Source organism: Chlorocebus sabaeus, chromosome 8, assembly GCF_047675955.1.
Source record: "Chlorocebus sabaeus isolate Y175 chromosome 8, mChlSab1.0.hap1, whole genome shotgun sequence".
In the NCBI taxonomy this organism is placed as follows: Eukaryota; Metazoa; Chordata; class Mammalia; order Primates; family Cercopithecidae; genus Chlorocebus; species Chlorocebus sabaeus.
In genome coordinates, this window is record NC_132911.1 from 123,276,080 (window position 1) to 123,299,449 (window position 23,370).

General features: G+C 39.6%; 1 protein-coding gene across 8 annotated transcripts in view; it reads right to left on the reverse strand.

The window, feature by feature from the left end:
- ENPP2 (ectonucleotide pyrophosphatase/phosphodiesterase 2) overlaps positions 1 to 23,370 on the reverse strand; it is a 118,763-nt gene that overhangs the window by 22,108 nt on the left and 73,285 nt on the right. For 3 of the 8 annotated variants that reach the window (XM_038000187.2, XM_008001431.3, XM_038000191.2), the window contains exons 10-20: positions 22,624 to 22,689; positions 21,907 to 21,979; positions 17,121 to 17,276; positions 15,003 to 15,111; positions 11,762 to 11,887; positions 7,947 to 7,978; positions 7,095 to 7,222; positions 4,849 to 4,936; positions 4,604 to 4,691; positions 3,309 to 3,493; positions 990 to 1,041 (exon numbers count right to left, since the gene is read on the reverse strand). In XM_038000187.2, the coding sequence (XP_037856115.2) occupies positions 990 to 1,041; positions 3,309 to 3,493; positions 4,604 to 4,691; positions 4,849 to 4,936; positions 7,095 to 7,222; positions 7,947 to 7,978; positions 11,762 to 11,887; positions 15,003 to 15,111; positions 17,121 to 17,276; positions 21,907 to 21,979; positions 22,624 to 22,689 (1,103 nt within the window). The remainder of the gene's footprint in view (positions 1 to 989; positions 1,042 to 3,308; positions 3,494 to 4,603; positions 4,692 to 4,848; positions 4,937 to 7,094; positions 7,223 to 7,946; positions 7,979 to 11,761; positions 11,888 to 15,002; positions 15,112 to 17,120; positions 17,277 to 21,906; positions 21,980 to 22,623; positions 22,690 to 23,370) is intronic. The other 5 variants (XM_038000189.2, XM_008001434.3, XM_008001433.3 and 2 more) reach the window with 2 other exon arrangements.

Genomic DNA, 23,370 nt, shown 5'->3' on the forward strand with positions numbered 1-23,370 from the left:
TAACATGTATAGGAGGCTTCCGCTCCCCTTCTATTTTCCTCCAATTTTGTGAAACTTCACAATCAGATAAAAAGAGACTGCATGGTAGATTGTGTTCTTATTCCTCATTATTTACTGCCTCCACCCATTGCCATATGACTTGCAGGATAGAGTCCCCATGGAAAAAATACACTTCTCTACACCATTGGTTTCATGTGCTCAGCTTTGGCCAGCGAACTGTGAATGGAGTGACATATACCTCATAAGAGCAGAAGCACTGAGACCCAGTGCACAGTTCTGCCACTCTTTTCCCTCTGCCAAGAGCAGGACATGTCTTTGATGCAGGCAACTCCTTCAGCCTGGGTTCCAGAATAAAGAACACACATGGGGCAAAGCTGCCCTTGGCCTACAGCCAGCATACTAAAATGTAGAATGGGAGCAAGAAACCATTTTAGTACAAGTCACTGGGGTTTTTTTTTTTTGGTCATATCACAAGCTTGCAAAAGTTCACTAATATGTGCTTCTTATCACTGTACATAAAGTAAGAGTTAGGGCTCAAGATGATCTTTCATGTGAGGAGGGAGTTCTGATTTGATTCCTTCTGTGTATCTCTCCCTTTCACAATATACACACTGACTCTTGAGGTAGATCGTTTCGGGATGGGCACCAGCTGCTATTATTTATCATTGTGACTATCATTCCCTTTAGAGGAGTGCCCCATAGCACCTTAACTTAGGACCCATCAGATACAAACCGCTTGTGTATTTTTCAGAGGGCTTAAAAGCTATTGAAGGGGGAGAAAAGCTATTGGAATTTTTCTATTACACAGCTGGCATCCTGTGTACATGGAATAAACCAATATCCTTTGCCAGACAGGTATAAAAGTCACTTTGCAATATAAATTTTAATTTTAAACAATATCGTGCTTACACTATAATGTAAATAAGAAGCCTCTTAGATTTTTGAAAACTAGAAAAACCTTATCTGATTGTTTTGCATCAACCCCTTACCTTCTGTAGACCCTTTCGTATGAAGTCGTTTGTTGAGTTCATCCAACTTGTTCTTCATGTGTGAAAACCAGTTAAGGAAAAAAGAAAGCAAATCAGAAATGTTCTTTCTCTCCTATGCCCTGCTGTCTACTTAGCACCCCGCTAAATTCAAAATCGAACGCTAAACTCCATCTATGTCATACATTCTTTTGAGGAATTACTCTTTTCTCTCAAACTGACATTCTGGGCTCCACTTCTAGCAGTTCTACGTTTGTAAGCACCTTCTTCAATCTCTGTTTCCTTTCCTTAAAGCTATGGATAATCATGGTGCCAATTTCCCATGTCGGTACTGATGATGATTTGGGCATATGTATGTATGTTAATTAGGAGAGTGCCTAAATGTTTCAGATTAATCTCTAGGCACACTGAAGTGATTCCCAAACTAATTTATGAAATCACTTTTCACCAAAGCTAAAAAGTAATGACTCAGCAATTCTGGAACATCATGAGTCAGCAACTCTACCCTTCACTATATATCCTAGCCTATGTGTACAAGAAGACATTTCCAGTAATGTCTGTGGTAACATCGTTGTAAGAGCTAACGTGTGCAAATTACTAAATGTTCTCAAGTAGGAAAATGAAAAAAAAATTCTTATGGTATATTTATACAATTAAACATTAACCACTGTATTAGTGGTAAAAATAAGTGAGCTAAAACTTCAGGTATTAATATACATGTCTCAAAAACATAATGATAAACAAAATACTTGCAAGATACATATAAGAATATTTTTTAAAATTTTACAACATGCAAAACTATAGTATAGGTTATTTTAGGAAACTATACAAAAGATTACTTAATACATTATTTAATAGATATATACTGCCGGGCATGAAGGCTCACGCCTATAATCCCAGCACTTTGGGAGGCCAAGGAAAGCAGATCACCTGAGGTCAGGAGTTCAAGACCAGCCTGGCCAACATGGTGAAACCCTGTCTCTACTAAAACTACAAAAATTAGCTGGGAGTGATGGTGGGTGCCTGTAATCCCAGCTACTCTGGAGGCTGAGGCAGGAGAACCGCTTGAACTCAGGAGGCGGATGTTGCAGTGAGCCGAGATCGCGCCACTGCACTCCAGCCTCGGCAACAGAGCAAGACTCCATCTAAAAGAAAAAAAGAAACTGTCCAAACATAGTATGCAGGAGTAGTCTCTGTTTGCACCACTACCACATCCCTGTTGCACCCTCCCACACCCTGCTCTGTGTCCTGGGAGGCTGACCTCTAGGGATGGCATCAAAGAGCAAACTTGCCCTGTGGCTCCCTGTTGGGCGCTATCAAGGAGAAACATGTGAAAGGAAGTACAGGGGAGGGAGATGAGGGTAGTATTCCCCTTGCTGGGAGTGCTCCCTGCTGGGTTGCAATGCACAAGCTGCACTCATTGGCCAAAGACAATAGTTCCTTTCTATTCAGCTCTCTTTCCATATTCTGGAAACTTACTCCTTCCCCTCGCCCTTCAAGCTTTGGAGGGTACCACGCAAACCCCAGGGCACTTCACCACTCCTCATTGACTTCCATCCATCTTGCTGCTCAGCCCTTGTAAATTACCCATTAAATATAACTGAAACAATTCCTTTAAAGTCTCTTTCTTTTTTTTCCTTTTTTCTTTTTTACTGAGATAGAGTCTCGCTCTGTCACCCAGGCTGGAGTGCAGTGACACGATCCCAGTTCACTGCAACCTCTGCCTCCTGGGTTCAAGTGATTCTCCCGCCTCAGCCTCCCAAGTAGCTGGGATCAGAGGCGTGCATCACTGTGCCTGGCTAATTGTTTTGTATTTTTAGTAGAGATAGGGTTTCGCCATGTTGGCCAAGCTGGTCTGGAACTCCTGACCTCAAGTGATCCTCCCGCCTCAGCCTCCCAAAGTGCTGGGATTACAGGCATGAGCCACTGCGCCAGGCCTAAACTCTTTTTCAAAATCTCTTCTATATGGGCCACCTGTTTCCCATTGGGACCATGACTAACGGACATGTGATCCACAGTTGAAGAAAATAGAAAAAGATTTTGGTTGAGAACTGTGACTCCACAGATTAGCAACATGAATTCTACTTTTTGTTTTTCATGGTCTATACCTGTTCTTTTCAATATGGTACCCACAAGCCACATAGGGCTCTTTAATTATAAAGTAATAAAATAAAAATTTAGTTCCTCAGTCACACTAGCCAGTAGCTACCATTTTGGACAGCACAATTATAGACCATGTCCATTGTCACAGAAAGTTCTACTGACCAGTACTGTTAGCCACCCAACACACTCCTCCATAATAAACATAAAGATTATTTCTACCTTTGGCTCTACCTTATCATCACAAGTGCAGCCCAGGTCAAAATCAGACTGAAGGTACATAATCCCTGGATAACTGGGTCTGGTAACTTCCTCTGGCATGGTTGGCCTGAAGGTATTAGTACGCAGGAGATGATTCAAACTTCCATGGGTCCCATTATTAGGAGCTGGCTTCAATCCCAGGAGATCTAATGAAAAGTAAGAAAAGGAGGCAGGTGCTTCTTACATCTTTTTGATGAGATATGGTAAGGTTTAAAAGCCTTCACCTTCTATGGGGTCTGAAAACTCTGAACACAAATCAGAATTGGACAAAACCCAATGTAGATGGCAGGCACCCCCTCCTTACCTCCTGAACCATTCTGGACTGAGCACATCTTGCCACAGCTTTCTGAAATAGCCAAGTTCATTGCTTGACCATGAATAGAGAGAGAGATTCCCAAAAGAAAGAGTGAAGGAACAAGACCTTGATTAACTATTGCCCGTATCTGTGATAGTTACAACCCAAGGACCATCCCTGTCAGTATCACTTTTTTCTGCACTTCTCTGGGACTGTTTAATTCCACCTTTTGAAATGAGACTTATAATCAATAGCTAACTAGAAGTCTGCCCTCTAATGACTCCACAGAAGTGTGGGGACATGAGGAGGCTTTGGCCCTGTCCCCTGAAGTGCCACTGAGCCATGAACAGGCTGATTTCATAGCAAATGAATGGTTGCCAAGTGCGTATTCAGTGACTTGCTTGAGCTCAGAGGCAGGACAGGGGAGAGCTAGCAGCCAAGATGGGAAAAGAACCCAGGAGACCCGACTTGCAGACTCCCCCTCTAACCACCAGACTGGCACTCCCTTACTAAATAGGAAAAGTTGTCCTCATTCAGCAACTAGAAGCTCAAGGAAGAAAAATAATTAAGAGCACATAAATAGCTGGCCAGGATGCAAGCTGGCAACATTTTTAACTGGGCTGTAATGTGAGAGATGGAGGTGGAGAGGGCTCTGTGCAGAACTCTTGCTTCATCAGGTCTCTGACCAGTGGTGTCAAACTGTAATGCTATGTTAGACCAGCCAGAGGCTGCCAACAGCAACACTATGAAAACGCCCCATTAGTCAACTGTTGAAGGAAGACAAAGAAGCCTTAGAAGGGGATAATATTCTGTCTTTGAACCAATGGGCAAGTTATAACCTTTTGTGGGGAAGAGGAGGTGGTCCCAGAAAATAGACACCTCATTTCTTTCTCTGACATTGAGAAAGATCATATACTAACTAAAGATTGTTTCAATGGTTTTGATTAAATAAGTGACTTACCACACATAACATTGTAAAGTTCAATGTTTTCAAATGGAGGTACTTTAGTCTTGTACTTAAATGTTGGGCCATAACCTACAAAAACAGTCTTCCAAAAGAAGAGAAAAACAAAAATAGTTAAGTATTGTTAGGTAGGAACCCTTCCTCTATTTATGACTACCAAACAACTTCACTCACACCATCATTACTTATTCTTTCAAAGAATCACTAAAACACAACTTCAATTCACAGTAGTGCCATCATACCTGCATACTGTTGACCTTGTTATCAAATCCGTGGTCTCCCTGGAAAAAGCATTTTCCTGATGGTTTCTTATAAACATCCAAAGGTTTCCTAAATTGAAACAATTTCATGATCAGTTAGGATTTCTAATGAAATTACTCTGATAAAAAGGTAATTTCAGGGTACAAAGAAACTCTAAGAAGGGGCTTTTGAAAGTCTGTTTGTCTCTATTTTAATTGCATCCTTCTTGTGATGATGAAAAGAGGATCCTATTCTTTTCTCCAAGTGACTTTCTTTGACAGTTATTGCAGGATAAATGGAGACCTGTGAACAGAAGTCATGATGCTTTCCTTGAACCTCGTGCTTACACCAAGTAGGACACCAAGTAGGGCACTTGTCAAAAGTCATGCCCTGCCTGTCTAGGTGCTTCACTAGCTCCAAGACTGTAAGATTCTCGACTCTAGGACCATGTTTGTCTGGTTCATTTCTATGTACCCCTCCCTAGGCTCAGTGTCAAGACGTAGTAGGCACTTTAACAAAATGTGATGTCTCACCTATTGTATGCTCATAATAATTTAAAATTTAAAATAAAATAAATATGTGATGTTTAAACAATGAATGGAGATCTATATTCTATAAAAATGTTTGCATGCAACTTTATCAATATACAATACAACTAGAGTACAACTAAGCAGCCAACTTAACGGTAATCGTGACATATCTGACAAAAGCATGGCCTCACCTAGACAACATCTTCATTTAGAAACAGAAAACAGAAATACTCTAGACATCAAGACCATCTGATCTTTCCTTTTGTGACAGAAGACACCTTTTGCAAAAGTGTCATGTGACCCTTTTCCAAAATAACTTTCATGTTTATTTGATACAAACATTTCCTAAGTACCTATGTGTGCATAGCACTGAAAGTGCTTTGGGAAAACAAAAAATCTAACACATGGGTCTCCCACCTTGGAATAATAAGGGCTTGGGATAATAAGACATACGCATATAATACCTCAACAATGCAAGAAGAGTTCAATTTAAAAGATGTATTGTTAACCAACAGGCCTGCTTTTGGGCTACACTAATTTGCCCAACTGTCATCATCTTTCACTTAACTTCTACTCAGCTCCCATGTTTTTGCCATTTGAACCTACTACCTGCACCAGTGTGACCCCCTCCAAGCTGCTCCACACATAAAAGGGAGCACATACTCAGCCGATTAATTCTTCGGGAGCACATACTTAGCCAATTAATTTCAGTCACAGCCCTGTAAATTCTCCATGAGGATTTCCCACAAGTGTTTTAAAAGACTCCAATAATTCCTGTTCTTCATACATCTTTCTTCATAATCCCACATATTTAACTCTAAGTACACCCCAGAAAATTACAGCATGATATTTATATATCTGTCCCGTGTGTCTCTCTAAGCGTCCCATACTGATACAAGTTTCTAGAGTTCTAAGTTCTTCTTAGAACTTAGAGTTTCTAAATATTTTCTTGTTATCTTCTCTCTCTTGCAAACTAGTACCTAGCTGGAGTGCATGTGGCAGTTGTTCAATTATTGAGATAGACAAATTCACAGCACTTTTCTTAAGCAGAAAGCTGGAGTAAGAGTGAGTGGGAAACAGCTACTTCCAGGTCTCTGTGAAAATGGATAAATCCTTAATAATTAACTCATTGCAAGTTGTTAGAGCCTCCAGACATGTCCTAGACCACATTCAAAAGCAAGGAACCTTCTCTTCAACATTGGAGAGTCTCTTGTAGTTCAATAGAAGGCAAACATCGGGAATATTTAAAGCAATGTAAAAAGTGCCCACAATAACAGAGTTTTTAACGTTAACATTTTCTGAAGTCCTCTATAAATATTGCTACAAGCAAAGTTTCAACAACTGAGATCAAATCAGCCCAATATACTAGGGCAAGGTCCCATTTATACTTTTGACTTACCCAAGTAGTAAGAATAGAGGTTAGAATGTAAATTCAAAGAAAGAAAGAGACACACACACACACACACACACACACACACACACACACACACACACAGATGCATTGACAGACTACAAAGAGACACCACGACGCTGAGACCCAGAACATAGAGATATGTTGTCTCATCACTGATGGTTTACGTAGCCCACAAAATCTTTGGAAACAGTGAGATTTCCAACTGATATTTCTTTTGGCGATGACTAAGGATGATAAAATATTTCCAGTTGCCAAAAGGGTGGTTGTGGAAATGAGAAACAGAAATAGCCCATATACCAGATACCTTGCAACATGCCATCTGCGCTCCACCAATAAATGGATATCCTCAATTCTTCTGTTGTTGGCGTAGTGCAAACGTTTGGGAAGGTGCTGTTTCAAGTAAGGCTTAAAGTGCTGATCCGGTTTTTTACACTGAAATAGAAATGGAAATCAGACTTTAGATGGAATGTCTTTTGGAAAAATTCTCACAAATTCTTTCTCTAGAAAGCTGAAGGAGATTTTAAGCCTAACTAAAGGTTAGTTAGTGAATAAATGAAATTTGTTTCTATCAAATAATGTACGCTGAAAACAAATAGATTCGAAAGAGATTAATCTTGGAGATGATATGACAGGCTATCCGAGGAGAGTTAGGAATTTTAAGATGCATTCCTGGCTTGTTAGACCATCGCTAAGAGCAATTCACACTCCTAGGCCTTTCCCAACTCCTTCAAGTCAAGTGGTTGAGGGTGGGGTGTCAGTGGGAGGCGAGGAGCACATAGGTTTAGGCTTATCTGATTAGATGCTCTTGAGCTATTAAGGTCGCTACCCAGCATCCGGGAACAATGGAGCAGAGTGGGTGGGCAGTTCTGGTTCAGAGAAAGTAAAGATTTGTTTAATCATGAATGAATACTTTTCAGTTCCAATGGAAGGATCAGATAGTCTCCGTTTGTATCATTGCCAAGACCATTAGGGAGCCTGCAGCTGACCACAGGCCAGGAGTTTTGAAAGCTCTTAAGGAAACAAATATACATGATGGCAGGGCAGTGAGGAAAGTGTTCCTCCTGCCCCCCGCCGGGGGGAGTCACACACAGGAGGGAGGCTGCTCCAGGGGCACAGGCCTGGGGAGGGCAGAGGCGGGACAACTGGCAACACTTACCGTGAGATTGGCAATAATGGCTTTGGGGTCATCTGTTCAAAGAGAGGAGAAAGATTTCAGAAGAAATAACAATCTTTACCAAGAGAAATCGTTTATGCAGCAAGATACTCAGTTCTTTCTCCTTCCATCCCACAGAAGACTAACACTTTAGTGTTTTGTTTGAAAGATAAATAATTGTGTGTGGGTATTCAACATTTCAGTTATTGAAATGCAGCTAAGCAAGTGGAACAAATCCTACAGTAAACTGCCCTCCTAGGTCCAGTTCTGCTCTTCTGGAGGGAATTCCTCCTTCCATAGCACCAGGATACTGCTAGGTAAATTGCTTCTTATTTTAAGTTCCCCTTAATGGTTCCCCTCAAGACATAGTTTATTTGCAGTTTGACCTCAGGAACTAAACTGGGCATTTGGGGCTTTTAATGTAACTTATTTATCTGCAGATTTTTGAAACAAGTCTTCACTCACTTTAAGAATAAACTTCTGGCCGGGCGCCGGTGGCTCACGCCTGTAATCCCTGCACTTTGGGAGGCCGAGGCGGGCGGATCACGAGGTCAGGAGATCGAGACCATCCTGGCTAACACGGTGAAACCCCGTCTCTACTAAAATACAAAAAAATTAGCCGGGCACGGTGGCGGGCGCCTGTAGTCCCAGCTACTCGGGAGGCTGAGGCAGGAGAATGGCACGAACCCGGGAGCGGAGCTTGCAGTGAGCCGAGATGGTGCCACTGCACTCCAGCCTGGGCGACAGAGTGAAGACTCCGCCTCAAAAAAAAAAAAAAAAAAAAAAAAAAAAAAAAAGAATAAACTTCTAATCCATTGAGCTATTTTTTAAAAGAGAGTTTTGTTTCCCTAGTTATATCCCAGGCGTAATTACATAGGTAGCCGCACCTCTCCAGTCATAGACACACACGTGCATGTACCTCCTTTGTTTTCAATAGCATCAAGTAAAAGATTTTAGTCAATACTCGGAACTAGCTGAAAGCAAAACTATGTAAATGATGGCTGTGCATAAACTGTGGACAGGATTATATTATCTGAAGCTCCCCTTTTGGGCGGAATGTAGGGAGAAAGAGGAGATTGTAGGTTGCTTGGATTTTGTTTTGTTTTCAGGAAGTTTGCTTCAGTATGTTATTACAGAATCAGCAGAAAACGAAAGTTGTGTTCAGAAGAGATAGCAACTATCACGAGGCAGCCCTCCCTGGCATCCAAATACCAGTGGAACGGGCCTTATCTGTATCACGTGCTGCTGCATCCCTGGGCCTGTGCAGAGTAGACACTCAATACACATTTGTTAATAAATGTTTGTTCATATTCATCAAAATTGCATGAATAAACTTGCCTTGGGGTATACATATACAGACTCCAAAGAGTATTTTCAGAATCCTAGTTCTAAAGCTTGAAAACCAAAACTAAAAATGTGTATTCCATTGGCCTTAATTGCATCTCTTACTGGAAAGCAAATAAGTAATAATGAAATAAAAATAGCCCAAATAGATTTCATACTTTGTGCCTGTCTTTCTATAAGAGCTTTGCAGGTAGCTGGACACAGTGGCTCACGCCTGTAATCCCAGCACTTTGAGAGGCTGAGGTGGGCGGATCACAAGGTCAGGAGATCGAGACCATCCTGGCTAACACAGTGAAATTCCATCTCTACTAAAAATACAAAAAAATTAGCCAGGCGTGGTGGCAGGCGCCTGTAGTCCCAGCTACTTGGGAAGCTGAGGCAGGAGAATTGCTTGAACCAGGGAGGCAGAGGTTGCAGTGAACCAAGATGGAGCCACTGCACTCTAGCCTGGGCAACTCAGCAAAACTCCATCTCAAAAAAAAAAAAAAAAGAGAGAGCTTTGCAGGCACTTTCTCTCTGGTCATTCACAGTAGCCCTGGGAGGTAAATGCTGTTCAAATTCTCACTAAGCCAATGGGTTTTCAGAAGGAGGAGGAGTTGGCACTCTGGCACTCAACCAATCTGACTGAGCAAGCCAGGCCTCATAAATCATATTCCTCAACGGGACGAAATAGAGTAAGTTCATGGTCTTTGATAATGAAGAAAAGTAAATAGCATGCACTCAGATAAGTCCCAGAGAATTACTAGGAAATATCCAATGCCGGAGTCCATGCTGGGGACATCAATCCTTCAGTTCTGAAGAACTCATTCTTTTCAGGCTAACAGTCTTCATTTTGTGTGAACAAAGGGCAGTGGTTCAGCTATTCTGGCTTCAAATCTCAGACCTGAAACTTACTAACCATCATCCTTGAAGCTAGTACCTTCACCCCTCTCTGAGCCTTGATTTCTACTGTCTATGAAAGGGATAGTGATACTTATCACACAATGCTATTAAAATGATTAAATGTGTGTGTGTGTGTGTGTGTGTGTGTGTAAAGCTTACACTTTCCCATCTGAGATCAGCAGAGTCTCAGAAATAGTGGTATGACTAAGACACCATCATCATATCCAACCTTTATATAGCTTTGACTATGTGCTAAGCACTGATCTAAATTATGTAAACACAATCTCTTATTTAATCTTCCTAACAATCCTTACATTGCAGATGAGGAAGCAGAGGTACAGGGCGCTCACATGGTGAGTACCGAGCAGAGCTGAGATATGAACCCAGACATCTGTGCCTGTCACCACCCCATGCTACTGTCTCCCACAACATGAAACCACATTGGAAAGTGTTCTTGTAAGGTTCAAAGCTTTTCATCATTCATAGGTATGATTTCATGGGCCATGGGAAGTTTTTTTTTTTCCCCTCCAAACCAACCTCCCTATTACATGTACTAATGTCAGAAATACTGTTAAAAATAGAGAAAATCTTTTTTGCATAGCCCTAAAGTGCAAATACTAAAATCAAGGGGCGCCATAGTGACTGTGTCCTGTCTAAGTGAGGGCAGAAAAGGGAGAACACAGGAGCAGGAAAGGTCATGGAGAAGAGAGGGCAGAAACACCCACATTTTGTTTATTTCACAACATTGCCTGGAGCTGACCTTGGAACAGTTCCATTTGTGTTGACTCAGGAACATAGTTAGGGAAAAACTTAATTTTCCAAAGCTGTAAGGTTGGTGTCAATGGTTTCTTAATCCCAAGGCTAAAAACCTTAAAGAATTTTTTTTTCAAAGTGTGACAAAGCCCCAAGAAAACTATGGACTTCTCAAAAGCTGGGTAGACAGCACCTAAAAATCTTAGTCCACAAATTAAGTTTGTATCAGTGATAGATCATAACCGGAACACGTAAAACATAAGTGACAAGATTATTCCTGTTCATTTTTATTTCTAATCTTTCACCTGCCACATCCCAAGGGCTTAATATTTTTTCCTACTAGGTTCTACCGGTCATTTTTACAAAGAGAATGGGCTCTGTTCCACAAGGCTCCTAGGAACCCTAACAGTCCAAATGTGGTTCTTCCAACCCCTACACAGATCCTCCAGTTTTGGCTATAAAGGACCAGCCTGAACTTCTTATTGAAAAAATTCTTACCTTATAAACAGAAGTTTGCGGTCATGAACATGCTTCAAACTAAGTGCAATTTCCACATGATAAGAATAAGAGCAAATATTTATATAATGCTACTATGTGCCAGGAACCACTCTAAGCAATATGCATAGATTAATTTCTACAGATAGCTGCAGCATTTATCATTCCCATTTTTCAGAAGAAAAAACTGAGGCTTAGAGTTTAAATGACTTATTCAAGGTCACTCAGCTAAGTGGTAGCAGAGCCAGAATTTTTACCTAAGTATTTCAGCTTTAGAAAACAAGCCCTTACCTATTCCATTGTATTACCACTCTAACCACTTAATGTTTTAAGAATCAACTTACATTTAGCATTATTGCTAAATTTGGGTCGAATTCTTCCCAGAGTTCCAGGCACTAAAGTAATATCATCCACATTAGTTAAGTAATTACTCAAGAACTCAGTTCTATCACACGTGACATCTTCCATTCCTATGGGGAGGGAGAAAAAAAGAGTATTTTCAGGCAATATTGAAATGAAAATCTTAACATAGACACTAAAGATAACATCAGGCATCTCTTCAGTTAGTTTTCAATAACTTAGTGGGAAGAGCCCTGACTTTTGAGATTTTTGTATTTGACTTTAAATGTTTTAAGGCTTCTCTGTATAATCTTTTCTCTAGACTTTTACTTAGCCATGTCATTTTGCAAGCACAGAAGGGTGAAAATGCATTACCTCAATTACATTTTAAGTCATTCAGCCAGAACAGCAAGACAAAGGAAGTCACCATGATTTAAACAACAACAACAATAAACACAACTATTTACAGAGTATGAAAAAGATCTATTCTGTAAAAAACAAAACAACAACAAAAAAAAAACACCCTAGATTGCTTCAAACTCTTTCCAGTTGGGGGAGGTATAAATGGAATATACAGTTCTGTGTCTCTTACAAAATGGCATTTTCCAACTCTCTAATATATCTCCTGTCTTGAGTACATAATCACCAGTCCTCACTGTCTCCACTGGTGGCCTTGGATGTTACTGACAAAACAATACTGGCAACAAGAGATGAGAGAGAAAAATGTCAGTTCCAATGACCACCCAAACTGAAAAACAAAATAACATTGAAAACAAGTTGTAAACAATGTAATTAGTCAGAACTGAAAGCTAGCAACTAAAGCACAAGAAGGTTCTAGGTAGGGAATTTTTTAAAACAACAAATATTTCTCCTCCACCCCAAGATTTGTTGCGTGTCCCCATCAAGGAAAATTCCTTTATCAAAATGCTTTTATTTAAAACATTGTTGTAAACTCAAATCTTAGCATCATAGACTGTGGAGGCTACCAGAGACCTTACTGAGATGTATGAGATGACCTGGAACATTTTAATATATTGCTCAGTACAATTCAACATATGAATATTCTCTAACAGGGAAAATAATCCTGTTGGAGAATACTCATATATTCATATCCTATAAAGGATGCCCTGAGGTTTTAAAATAAGGAAATACAACCCAGAGTACCCCAGATCTGGTAAAATTCAAATAATCACCTCCTGGGATCCCAGATCCAGAACCTTCCCTTGTTTAATACGAATTGGAATGAAAAGCAAGAAAAAACACATAACATAAAGATTATATATCTTGCACTTTAACGGTTAAACCCTTAGGAAGAAAAATAGAGCAACGAAGAGCTGCTATGTTTTAGTACAATGTTCGCCCAGGAAGGGAAAGTCCCCAAATACATATTAATAGAGGGCTGAAAGCCTCTCCCATTTGCTTTATTTCTAGGCAGTCCCTTATGCCACCCCAAATGTGAACAATCTCTCTTACTTTTGAAGTCCATCAGGCCCTGTGCTAAGTGCTCCTTAAGCATCATCAGCCTTCACTCTGCAGACTAACTTTGTGGAGGGGTGTTAATGTTCTCGCCTGACAGATGAGGAAACTGAGACTTGGAGAGGCCACAAAAGGTGTACAGTGTCATGTAGATGTTAAGTGACACAATGCAATTTGAACTCCACTAAAATTCATTCTGACTCCAAAGACCATGCGCTAAAACACTGAACCATAACACCTTTTAAGAAACAGGTGCTGTACACTTTGGGAGGCCAAGGTGGGCAGATCACCTGAGGCCAGGAGTTCGAGACCAGCCTGGCTAACATGGTAAAACCCCATCTCTACTAAAAATACAAAAATTAGCTGGGCCTGGTGGCAGGTGCCTGTAATACCATCTACTCAGGAGGCTGAGGCAGGAGAATCACTTGAACCCGGGAGGTGGAGGTTGCAGTGAGTCGAGATGGTACCATTGCACTCTACCTTGGGCGATGAGAGTGAAACTCCATCTCAAAAAAAAAAAAAAAAAAAAAAAAAAAAAAGAAGTGCTGTAGTTGTCCCAAACCAAATGGATCTACTCATCTTGGAAGCCTGCACACTGATAAGCCAAGGTTTTAACCTACCCATGACCTTTATGATGCCTCAGCACATGACTCATTGGGACCCTTCTACTAAGACGTCTGGCTCCAGCATGTGAGCAAATGCTCTTGACACCTCTGGGCAACTTAAATTGGATCAGCTTTGATGCATGCTCCAACTTCTCTGACCTGTGTGTAGCTCTCCACCAAGCCAAATGCATGGAGTGTGACTTTGCAAAGGGTTACATCTAGCCCACTCAAGAGGAGAAAGTTAATCCCTTTAGCTTTTTTTTTTTTTTTCTAATTTCTCACAGATCTTCTAGGACATTCTAGAAAGACCTTCAGGACCAGAGCTAGGAAGATTTGCCTGCCATTCTTAACAGAACTGCCAAAGAGTCAGCCAATTTTCATCTTCCAAACTCCACTAGAAAGGAGCAGCCCCAAATTCCAACGTTATTGTTTCAATCTAATAGTTCCGGAATACAGGAGACACTCTCTAGAACTGAGTCTGCATGTCTCTGAGTCCCCACACCCCGCCCAGCTCTATAGTCACATAATGTTTATGATGCTCTTGATCTCCTCAAAGAATTGGTCATAAATTTTTCTACTTTATAAAGTGATTTAGAAGAACTACTTCCTATAATGCTTCTTCCTCTCTTTATCAGTCATCTGAATCACAGCAGGGCCTTCTGGTTTGGACCTTGACTTCCCTCGGTGGATTCAGGGAAATCATTTGACTTACATGCCACTTCTCTGACAAGAATCCTATATCTCTGTTTCTTTATCATATTTGGATATATTTTTTAACCATATAAACTCCATGGGCTCCTTTTGGAGATGTGGCTGGCAGGGATGGGGATTATCACTTGATATGTCACATTCACAGAAGAAGCTATTAATATCACAAGGAAACTGTCTGTATCGCTTTAATAAGAGACAGATTTTTGTAGAAAGGTCTTTCCTGCAAATAACAGAAATATATAAGAAGTCCCAGCTTTTGATCAAAATGAACCCAGGGATCTCTCAGGTCATCTCATACTTTTGAATCATGACCTGATTTCTATCCCCATCTTAAAGAAAGGGGAAAGGAGGTTAAGAATGGAATCTTGGCTTCTAAGGGCAAGGATTATTTTCCTCAATATGATCAGAAACATTATCCATCTATCCTATTAGCAAAGAAAAAACAAAGCTTTACCATGGTCTCCTACAAAGATGACATTGACACACCGATGCAGTTTTAGTTGTTTCAGTCCATCCATTAATTGCCCCACAATTTTGTCAATTTCCCTCAGAGGATTTGTCATCTGGGAAAAAGAAGCAAGTTAGTCCCCACAGGGTTTTCTTTCTTTCCCTTTCAGTCTCTCATAGATCTTCTACCCCTAGAACATTTTGGAAAGAAAACTTCCGGCCCAGAGGCAGAGCTTTGTCTGGGGAGATTTACCTGCCATTCTTAATGGAAATCTGGTCTAAGCACATTATATTTGTATTCTTTTGAGAGAATTAAAACCTCTCCTCATCCAATCCCTTTGAAGATTCTTTGATATAAAAATGTCAAAAATATTGTTAATGAAAATTCTGTAAGAGATAAAATCGACTTTCTAAAATGTGACAGTATCCTTTAAATCCAAGAGTTTTGATGACAGAAAGTCAGATGGACAGTTCCCTAAGTGAAATCACATTAGATTTTGAACCATGGCAAGAAGATAGACACTAAGTGAATGCAAAGCTGTCCTGAGGTTAAAATCATAACCTTCCACTGGATAATAAATTAGAATATCACTAATACAATGAAATCCATCTTGTTCTAAGTAATTTAACTATTGGCATCTGAAAGCAATAGATTCTTAACAGAAGAACCTACTCTAGGAAATAAGTTACTACTTCTCACTTTAGTTCTTTTAAAGCTGATTTTGAGTGAAACAAGAATCTGTAAGAGTCCTAACTTAAACAGAAGTGAACCATGAGTTTGTTCTAGAAGGTTTCTTCTTTTAAACAAAATATGAAAACCCAATTCTTTCCTGAAGACCATTTCCAAAGCCTAAGAAACATTATCCATCTCTCATTTTCTTACTTCATATGGAAGTTTCTAACAGCATGAATGTTCTCACATACTAGAGGCTCTCCGTCCCCCTTTCATGTTTAGCTGTGCAATGGAAAGATTTTTAAGAAACATTTCATCAGACAAAAATAGAAAGATACAGGAAGTATATTTAGATGAAATTTTATAGCTTAGCTCACAATCACATACATATACCCAAGATGATTAAGATAAGAACAGAAGGGATGTGAATATCATTTTTACTCAGACACATAATATCATCTTCCACTAGCATCTTCTCAGATGAATCAAGACCTTTCCTCCTATTATTTCATTAGGGAAATCAGGTGTAAACTTTTGTTTTATTCTTCATGACAGGAGGCAGTATTTCAAGTCCTATCCCAAGGAGGAAGTCACAGTTGAAAGTTTCAGAAAGAGATATGTAATATAATCAGAAGGGACTAATAGGTGTGGAACAAAGTGGTATTTGCTTCCAAGAAAATCATGCTCTCCTCGAAGATCTCTGTCTAGATAAAGAAATACCAAATGCACAACATGTTTTGATCTTTGGCAGTGACTTATTTTCCTTTACTCAGCAGAATGACTCAGGTAAAATCCAGAACCTACTTCTTAGGGATCATTTCAGAGGATCACAAATAAGATACAGCCTCAGAAGTACTCAAAGGTTTTAGTAAAAGCAACAACCGATAGGCTCTTCTGAACATACTGGGAAGAGTAGACATTACTTTTGGAAATTACATAAAAGTCTATCCGCCCACTATTTTCTCTTTCTTTCTGTCTTAGCTATTTCCTTCTCTACAACCTACATCTTTTCTGATCTCTGAAGGTGCAGACCCCTAATCTAAGCCAACTTCCTATTGAGTTCTAATCCACATTGTCTTTGAGAATACTCCCTTTTACCTTGTAGGGTTGTTCTCAAGAACCAGGGCCACAAACCATGTGACTGATTCTGTGAATAAGCACAAACAAAACCAATCTTAATAGTCACTCCAGCCTAAATGTTAATACTAGTTTTAGGGCAACTAACTCTTAAAAAAAAAGGATAAGACTTCTTTTTTTCTGTCATGTTGAGTTCAGGCAGTCTTCACATCACTGTTAACCTCTGAAGTACCACATTCTTCTGGACTCAAAGCCAAGGTCAACGCACCAGAGTTTTCTAAAACTTGTTCAGCCGATTTTCCAACCAAGGCACTGAAGGCAACCTTCAACTCAGACCTGCCCGCCACAAAGCTTTGGAACAATAGATAAACTTACTTTGTCCTGACGAGTTTCCGCAGCATAAGGATCCATCCTATGTATTTTTCTTCTTCTTTTCTTTGGAGGAGCAACTGGTCTTTCCTGTCTCCTCTTAGGGGCAACTTTCCTCTTAGGTCTCTTAGCCGGAGTAAAAGGTGAGCCATAACTACTCTCCTGTACTGGCGGATAGAGATGGCTGGACTCAGAAGTCGTCTGTCCCTCTGAGTCAGATATAAAGCTTACACTTTCCCATCTGGGATCAGCAGAGTCTCAGTTAGAATAACTAAGTCTCCTTAAGTGAGAAAAAATTGGAATGAGGGATGGATGCTTAGAGGAACTCCATGGAGAGAAGCCTCCTAAATTGATGTTGATGCTGCTGTCACAGCTTCTTCGCTGAGAACAAGAATCCAATTCAAGAAAATCTAGTCATGTGGGTTTCTTTTGGCTGTTATTTGTGGATGTATGTGAAGGTGACATTAGACAAGCTCTGTATTCCATAACTCCTGCATTAGGGAGAGACTAGTTTTGGGTTATGAAAAGCTCTCCATTTATAAAGAACTAACTTAAAAGTAGGCCAAATACTAGCCACTTGGTCATTTCAAGATGACAATGAGGTTCATGTAGGTGTTTCCAATTCAGAATCTGACAGGTGTCTTTCTGTTCACGCCAGCAAGTATGTCAAAGCAACTGTCACCTTCATTGGCAAGGATCCAGTGAAAAATTTTAAAACCAAGGATGGAATGAAATATAAATAATAAGCAATCCTCCTTAATCATAAATGTACTCCCACAAATCAGGATTTGCAGCAGGAGAGAACTCACTGACAACTGAGGTTTTTAGTACAGAGGAATTCTAAGTTAAAGTCTCTTTTAAAATTAGGTAAAATCTAAAAAGTCATCAAAAAGTCATCTCTTTTTCGTCTTGGTATATACAGACCAAGAAAGAGTCTACTTATGCTCTTGCTATCAGAAACCTGCTTTTAAGGGGAGTTGCATGCTATGGATTTTGTTTTGAAAATCCAGAGAGCAGTAAAGTCGACACATAAACTGAAGATAACCTTTTGGGATTTCCAAATGCTGGAGGAAAAACAGGCCCCTGATTTGCTGATGGTGCAAAGGTGAATTAAAGCAGCAAGCCTTGCTGTCTACCTCACTGACTTCTCTCGGGAGGACTGTCTTGAGAGCCATTCAGATGCAGGAAGGGGCAGGAGGAGGAACAATGTTAGTGTATCCAAGAAGGGGAACATCTGCCATGCGATTTCACTGTTTCCAGGGCAAGCCACGGCAAAGGCACTTCTGTTTCTGTCTCATCCTCTCTCTCCGCTAGAGCGATCAAAAGACAGCCCCAAAGACTTTGGTTTTGTTTGTTTGTTTTTTAATGCTCCTAGTTTTAGGCAAATCTCCATAAGAAAAGCAGTAAAAGTAAAAGAGGATTTTCCATTTCATGGTCACTGAATACATTCTGCTAGCGTTCAAGTCGGCCCATCAAACTCTATGCCATTTGCAAGAGACCTCAACATTCCAGAGACTCCAAAGGTGAGCCCTTCCGATTGCAGCAGGTTAGAGGAGCAGAAGAGTAGGGTTTAGTCAAACTGGGTTTTCATCCAGTGATTATATTGCATGTATTTCCTTCTTCAAATGTTAGAGGTAGATGACAGCTAAGTTTTCACTGACCAGCCATACTTTAGCCTGAATTTAGAAATTTTAGCCTGAGGTTATTAAGAGGATGGGAGGTACAGGTGCAAATTTCCCTGCATTTCAGGATACTTTGCCATCTGAAGGTAGAGACTAGCCAGCCAAAGCTCTGACTCTAGGCCCGGAAGAGCAGCCGAACAAAGGGTCACAGAAAAAGCATAGAAGGTCAAAAAGAAAAAGATTGCGCCAATAATCAAAAGCAAGCATATTTTTTAACATTCACCATTACACTCTGAAACCAGGAGCAATACACCATTTCTTGAAGCTATTAGCTCAATGTTTGGTCATCTCATTTAATAGCTTTTGAGAATCATCCTGAAAAAATGTGTACTCAAATATTTAGCAAATAAAGCACAAATTTCAACTGAATTCATCTTATTGTAGCATATAGCATTTTGCTAGTGAAAATCATTTCAATGAAATTTCAAATATGTTATTTTCTTACATGTAAAAGATATGTTACTGATTTTAAAATAATCTTTCAACCAGTATGTTATGATCTTTTCATGTATAATAAGTGTAAATAATGATATATAGGTAGGCATATAGGATACACAGGTATATAAATCAATTAGCTTACAATAGAAGAGAACTTTTGCTGACTTGTTTTGGTTTCATGTTTTAAAAGTGTGAACAATTTTGTTTTTCTTTCAGTTAAAATAAGATTCCTAGAACCAGATGAGAAATAATTGAAATCTGAAAATATCCTTTCCTTTACGAGAAGAAAATGACCACGTTATCAGATTACCATTACTGAAGATACACTCCAAGGTACCCAATTGGAATGAGGGATGGATGAGTTTACCCAGTAGACATATGAAAATACCCTAGCTGCAAGAAGTAGTAATACTGAAAAAAAACATAACATGAATACTTTCAACTCTTAATTCAAAGGTACTGTAGGAAAAATCTCTGTTTATATATTTATGAGCAACCCTGGGCATAGAAAAATTATTATAGGAAATTAAAGCATCCTGTATCCTGCTTCATTTATTCCTACTCAGTACTTTCAAAAAAAGTGTTTGTTTCTTAATTCACACACACATATACTTTCATGCCTGTAATTGTAACTGAACTACACGTATTAGAAACCTAAAGATGCTTATTGATTAAGAACATTTATCATCAAGCCATATAACTTTTAAGGTTTGAGTTATACCTCACCTGTATTATTAAAAGCCAACTTTTGCCATAAATAAAATGTTCTGTATAATTTGAACATAGTTATTAACTGACCACTTTGCTTATCTCCTGGACTGAAGGAGGGTTAAATGGTTCCCTGGAAGGGATTGTGGTCTGGGAGTCAAAAGTTCTGTGGTGCTGTCTTCAAATTCTCTACTTAGCAGTCAAGCGAAAGTACCAGAGTCCTACTTTTAAAAGAATGGCTATAACAATCCCTGTTTTGCTTACCCCACAGGTTGTTTGAGGGGATATTATTACCCAAGATGTCAAACTTTTAAGTAGGGAACATGGAACTGCTTAGGTGTTTTGTTTTGTTTTGTGAACATTTTGATAAAATGTGGTTCCTTTTGTTCCCTTTAGGTGAATCTCCAAGAAAGTCATCCTAAAGATAAAAGAGTCATTCTTCCTTCGGTGTTCCTTACCGGCATCATGCATGCAGATGTTTATCTCATTTTATATCATTTGTGTTTCACAATCATACAAGACGGGTTAAACTTCAAAGGGACAGAAAAAGAGCATCTGACTTATATAAGTTTAATGATTTAAGACAAACTAAGAATGGTTTTACGTAGCTATTAGTTACTAGTGCTTAAATAAATCACCTCTGTATTGATGTCAAAGCATTCAGAAACACTTATGACTCCTTGGTTACATGCTGCAATTTGTCAAAAATACTTAAAGCAAGATATGTTTACCTGTATCTCTAATTCATCTGAAAACAATGAACGTAATTATAGTCAGCAGTATGCTATGGGTTACTAGGCTACTTAAATATTTAAAAATACGTAAAAGTTTAGATTTGCAAACTCCATCATATTTTTTACTATCTATGCTGAAATATGGGAATGTTTCCAGCCATTCCTTTCCCACCTTCTGAATTTGAAATTATACTGGATACTACCTTACAGATTGCCTTCCACGATGATGGCTGAGTCTTTGATAAAAATATGTCACCCTCGGCTGGCTGTGGTGGCTCATGCTTATAATGAGGCCAAGCATTATTATTATATATTATTATGGGAGGTCAAGGCAGGTGGATCACCTGAGGTCAGGAGTTCGAGACCAGCCTGGCCTACATGGCAAAAACCTGGCTCTACTGAAAATACAAAAATTAGCCGGGTATGGTGGTGCACGCCTGTAATCCCAGTTACTTGAGAGGCTGAGACAGGAGAATCACTTGAACCTGGGAGGCAGAGGTTGCAGTGAGTCAAGATCGCACCACTGCACTCCAGCCTAGGTGGTAGAGCAATACTCCATCTCAAAAAAAAATTTTTAAAAACTCACCCTGCTCTGAATAAGCAGATTCATTCAGTGGTATATTTCTCTCAAGAATTTACGTTACTTTGGGGGATGATGCATATGTTCATATCTTGAGTGTGGTGACAATTTCACAGTATATATACCTCTGCCAAAATGTATTAAATTCAAAAGGGTCCATTACCATAACTTATGCCAGGTTGACTGGATTATATCTGCTAAGGTTATTGGAGCCGCTGAGCTGATCTACCCTCTCTAAATTGCCTAATCATTTAAGGGTGCTGAAATTCATTTACAATGTTTTGTATTGTAGGTTTCATCTCAAGATTTTTTTCCATGCCTATCCCATTGAAGGCAAATGCCAACCCTTCCTGATTGTTCACCCCAACTGACGCCCACAAGACTAGAATATACCCCATTTCCTGTTAACATCCAGTTCAGGATATATTATTATTTAAATATCAAAGCAATCTGAAATGAAGCTCCTATAAGAGAAACGGGTAGTTTTAAGATTTTCAAAAAAATATTTTTAGTCCTGTAGTTATCTGACTTTGCATAAACTTTGTAGATACAAACATCCGTCCAGACTTTATACAAATCCTGAAATAAGGTGAGTAGGTCAAGTAGCCCAGGGCCAAACGTTCTTCTCAGGCAGATGCTAAACCACTAACCTCAGGGCCGAAAGGGCCATATTTGTGTCCAGAGAAATCAGGTTGTTCAGAATAGAAGGCATAGACCGAAGGCCTATAAGAAAATTGGAAGGTTCAGAATCTCTCCTAAACCACACGTAACAAAAAATATCACATATTTTTTAAAAACACATTTTAAAAAAATGTTCTCAAGTTTAATTTATCCTTTAACTACTATTCATATTAGCATGGAAAACTTTTTTTTTTTCCTATTGCTTCTATGACCACCACCCCATCTGTGGTAACTGCCTGGAACCACCTTCAGGACTCAAAAGTCACAAAGGAAAACTTGAACATGTACTCGGGTCCTTGACCCTCAAGGTAACAGAGCCTGGTGGTAATTCACATGGGCTGTGCAATCCGAAGCCTGAAAGAACAACTAACTCCATTACAGACAAGCGTCTCTCTCGATACTTCTGCAATCCTTGGGATGCTGCTGGTTCATTTATCAAAGCCAGAAACTCCCTTCAGCTCTGCTGTAGTGGACAGAATTAATAGCTGCAGTAATCCAGTAATTAAATGGACCCAATAACCAAAGTCTATTGTATCCTTCTTAGGGAAGTAACACTTAAGGCTAAGAACCACAAAACTTTTAATTCCAAACATTGGCTGTGCTTCTATTCCACAGTCTAGTGTTTCATGCAATTCTAAGTTAAGATGGAAATGTACTGAAGAAAGAAGAAAGAGAGAAACAAATACCTCTCACTGTCTGGCAGGGTGAGCCACTGCAATATGGTTAATATTCTCCGCTCGTGAGGGATGACACTGGAGGGTAAAAGCAAGCAAAGCATGTTGTTAGGTTTCATTTCCACAAACTCAAGCCTGATGAGTGCTTGCTCTTGCACCCAGGCCAAATGCTCTCTATTTACCACCATCTGTTTTCACTTCATTTGTAGTAAAAGGCCCTCTTTCGAATTAGCGTTTAAACTACTATTTCCATTTGCAACATATTACGTTGCTCAACCTCTTCCACAGAAGACTACACTGGAAACTCTGATTCACAGTCAAAATGAGGAACCTGTCTTGCTAATCAGAAACTCCAGTACAAGCAGAAAGGACCCTGGTTTCAGAATCATTGTCGTTTATTCTGTCGAGCCTTTAGCTGTGGCCATAAAGGGGTCAGTACTTACATCCCCAATCCGCCTCTTGTTGGCAGTGTGACCTCTCTTGACCTCTTGGTCTCAGTTTACTCATCGGTAAGATAAAGCTAACAGCAAAGGACACTGTACAGCTTGGTTGTAAGGATGAAATGAAACAAGACAAGGAAAGGGCATGTCCAGTGCCTAAGACACAGTAAGTTCTTTAAAAACATATTTTTATTAATGATCATAATTAGTCATCATTCTCCCCCTAAATAACGGTATGACTTTAGAAATATTATCTAACCTGAAACTTTAAGTTCCTCCTCTATAAAATAATGGGTTAGGGAAGGTATTTTTGCCATTT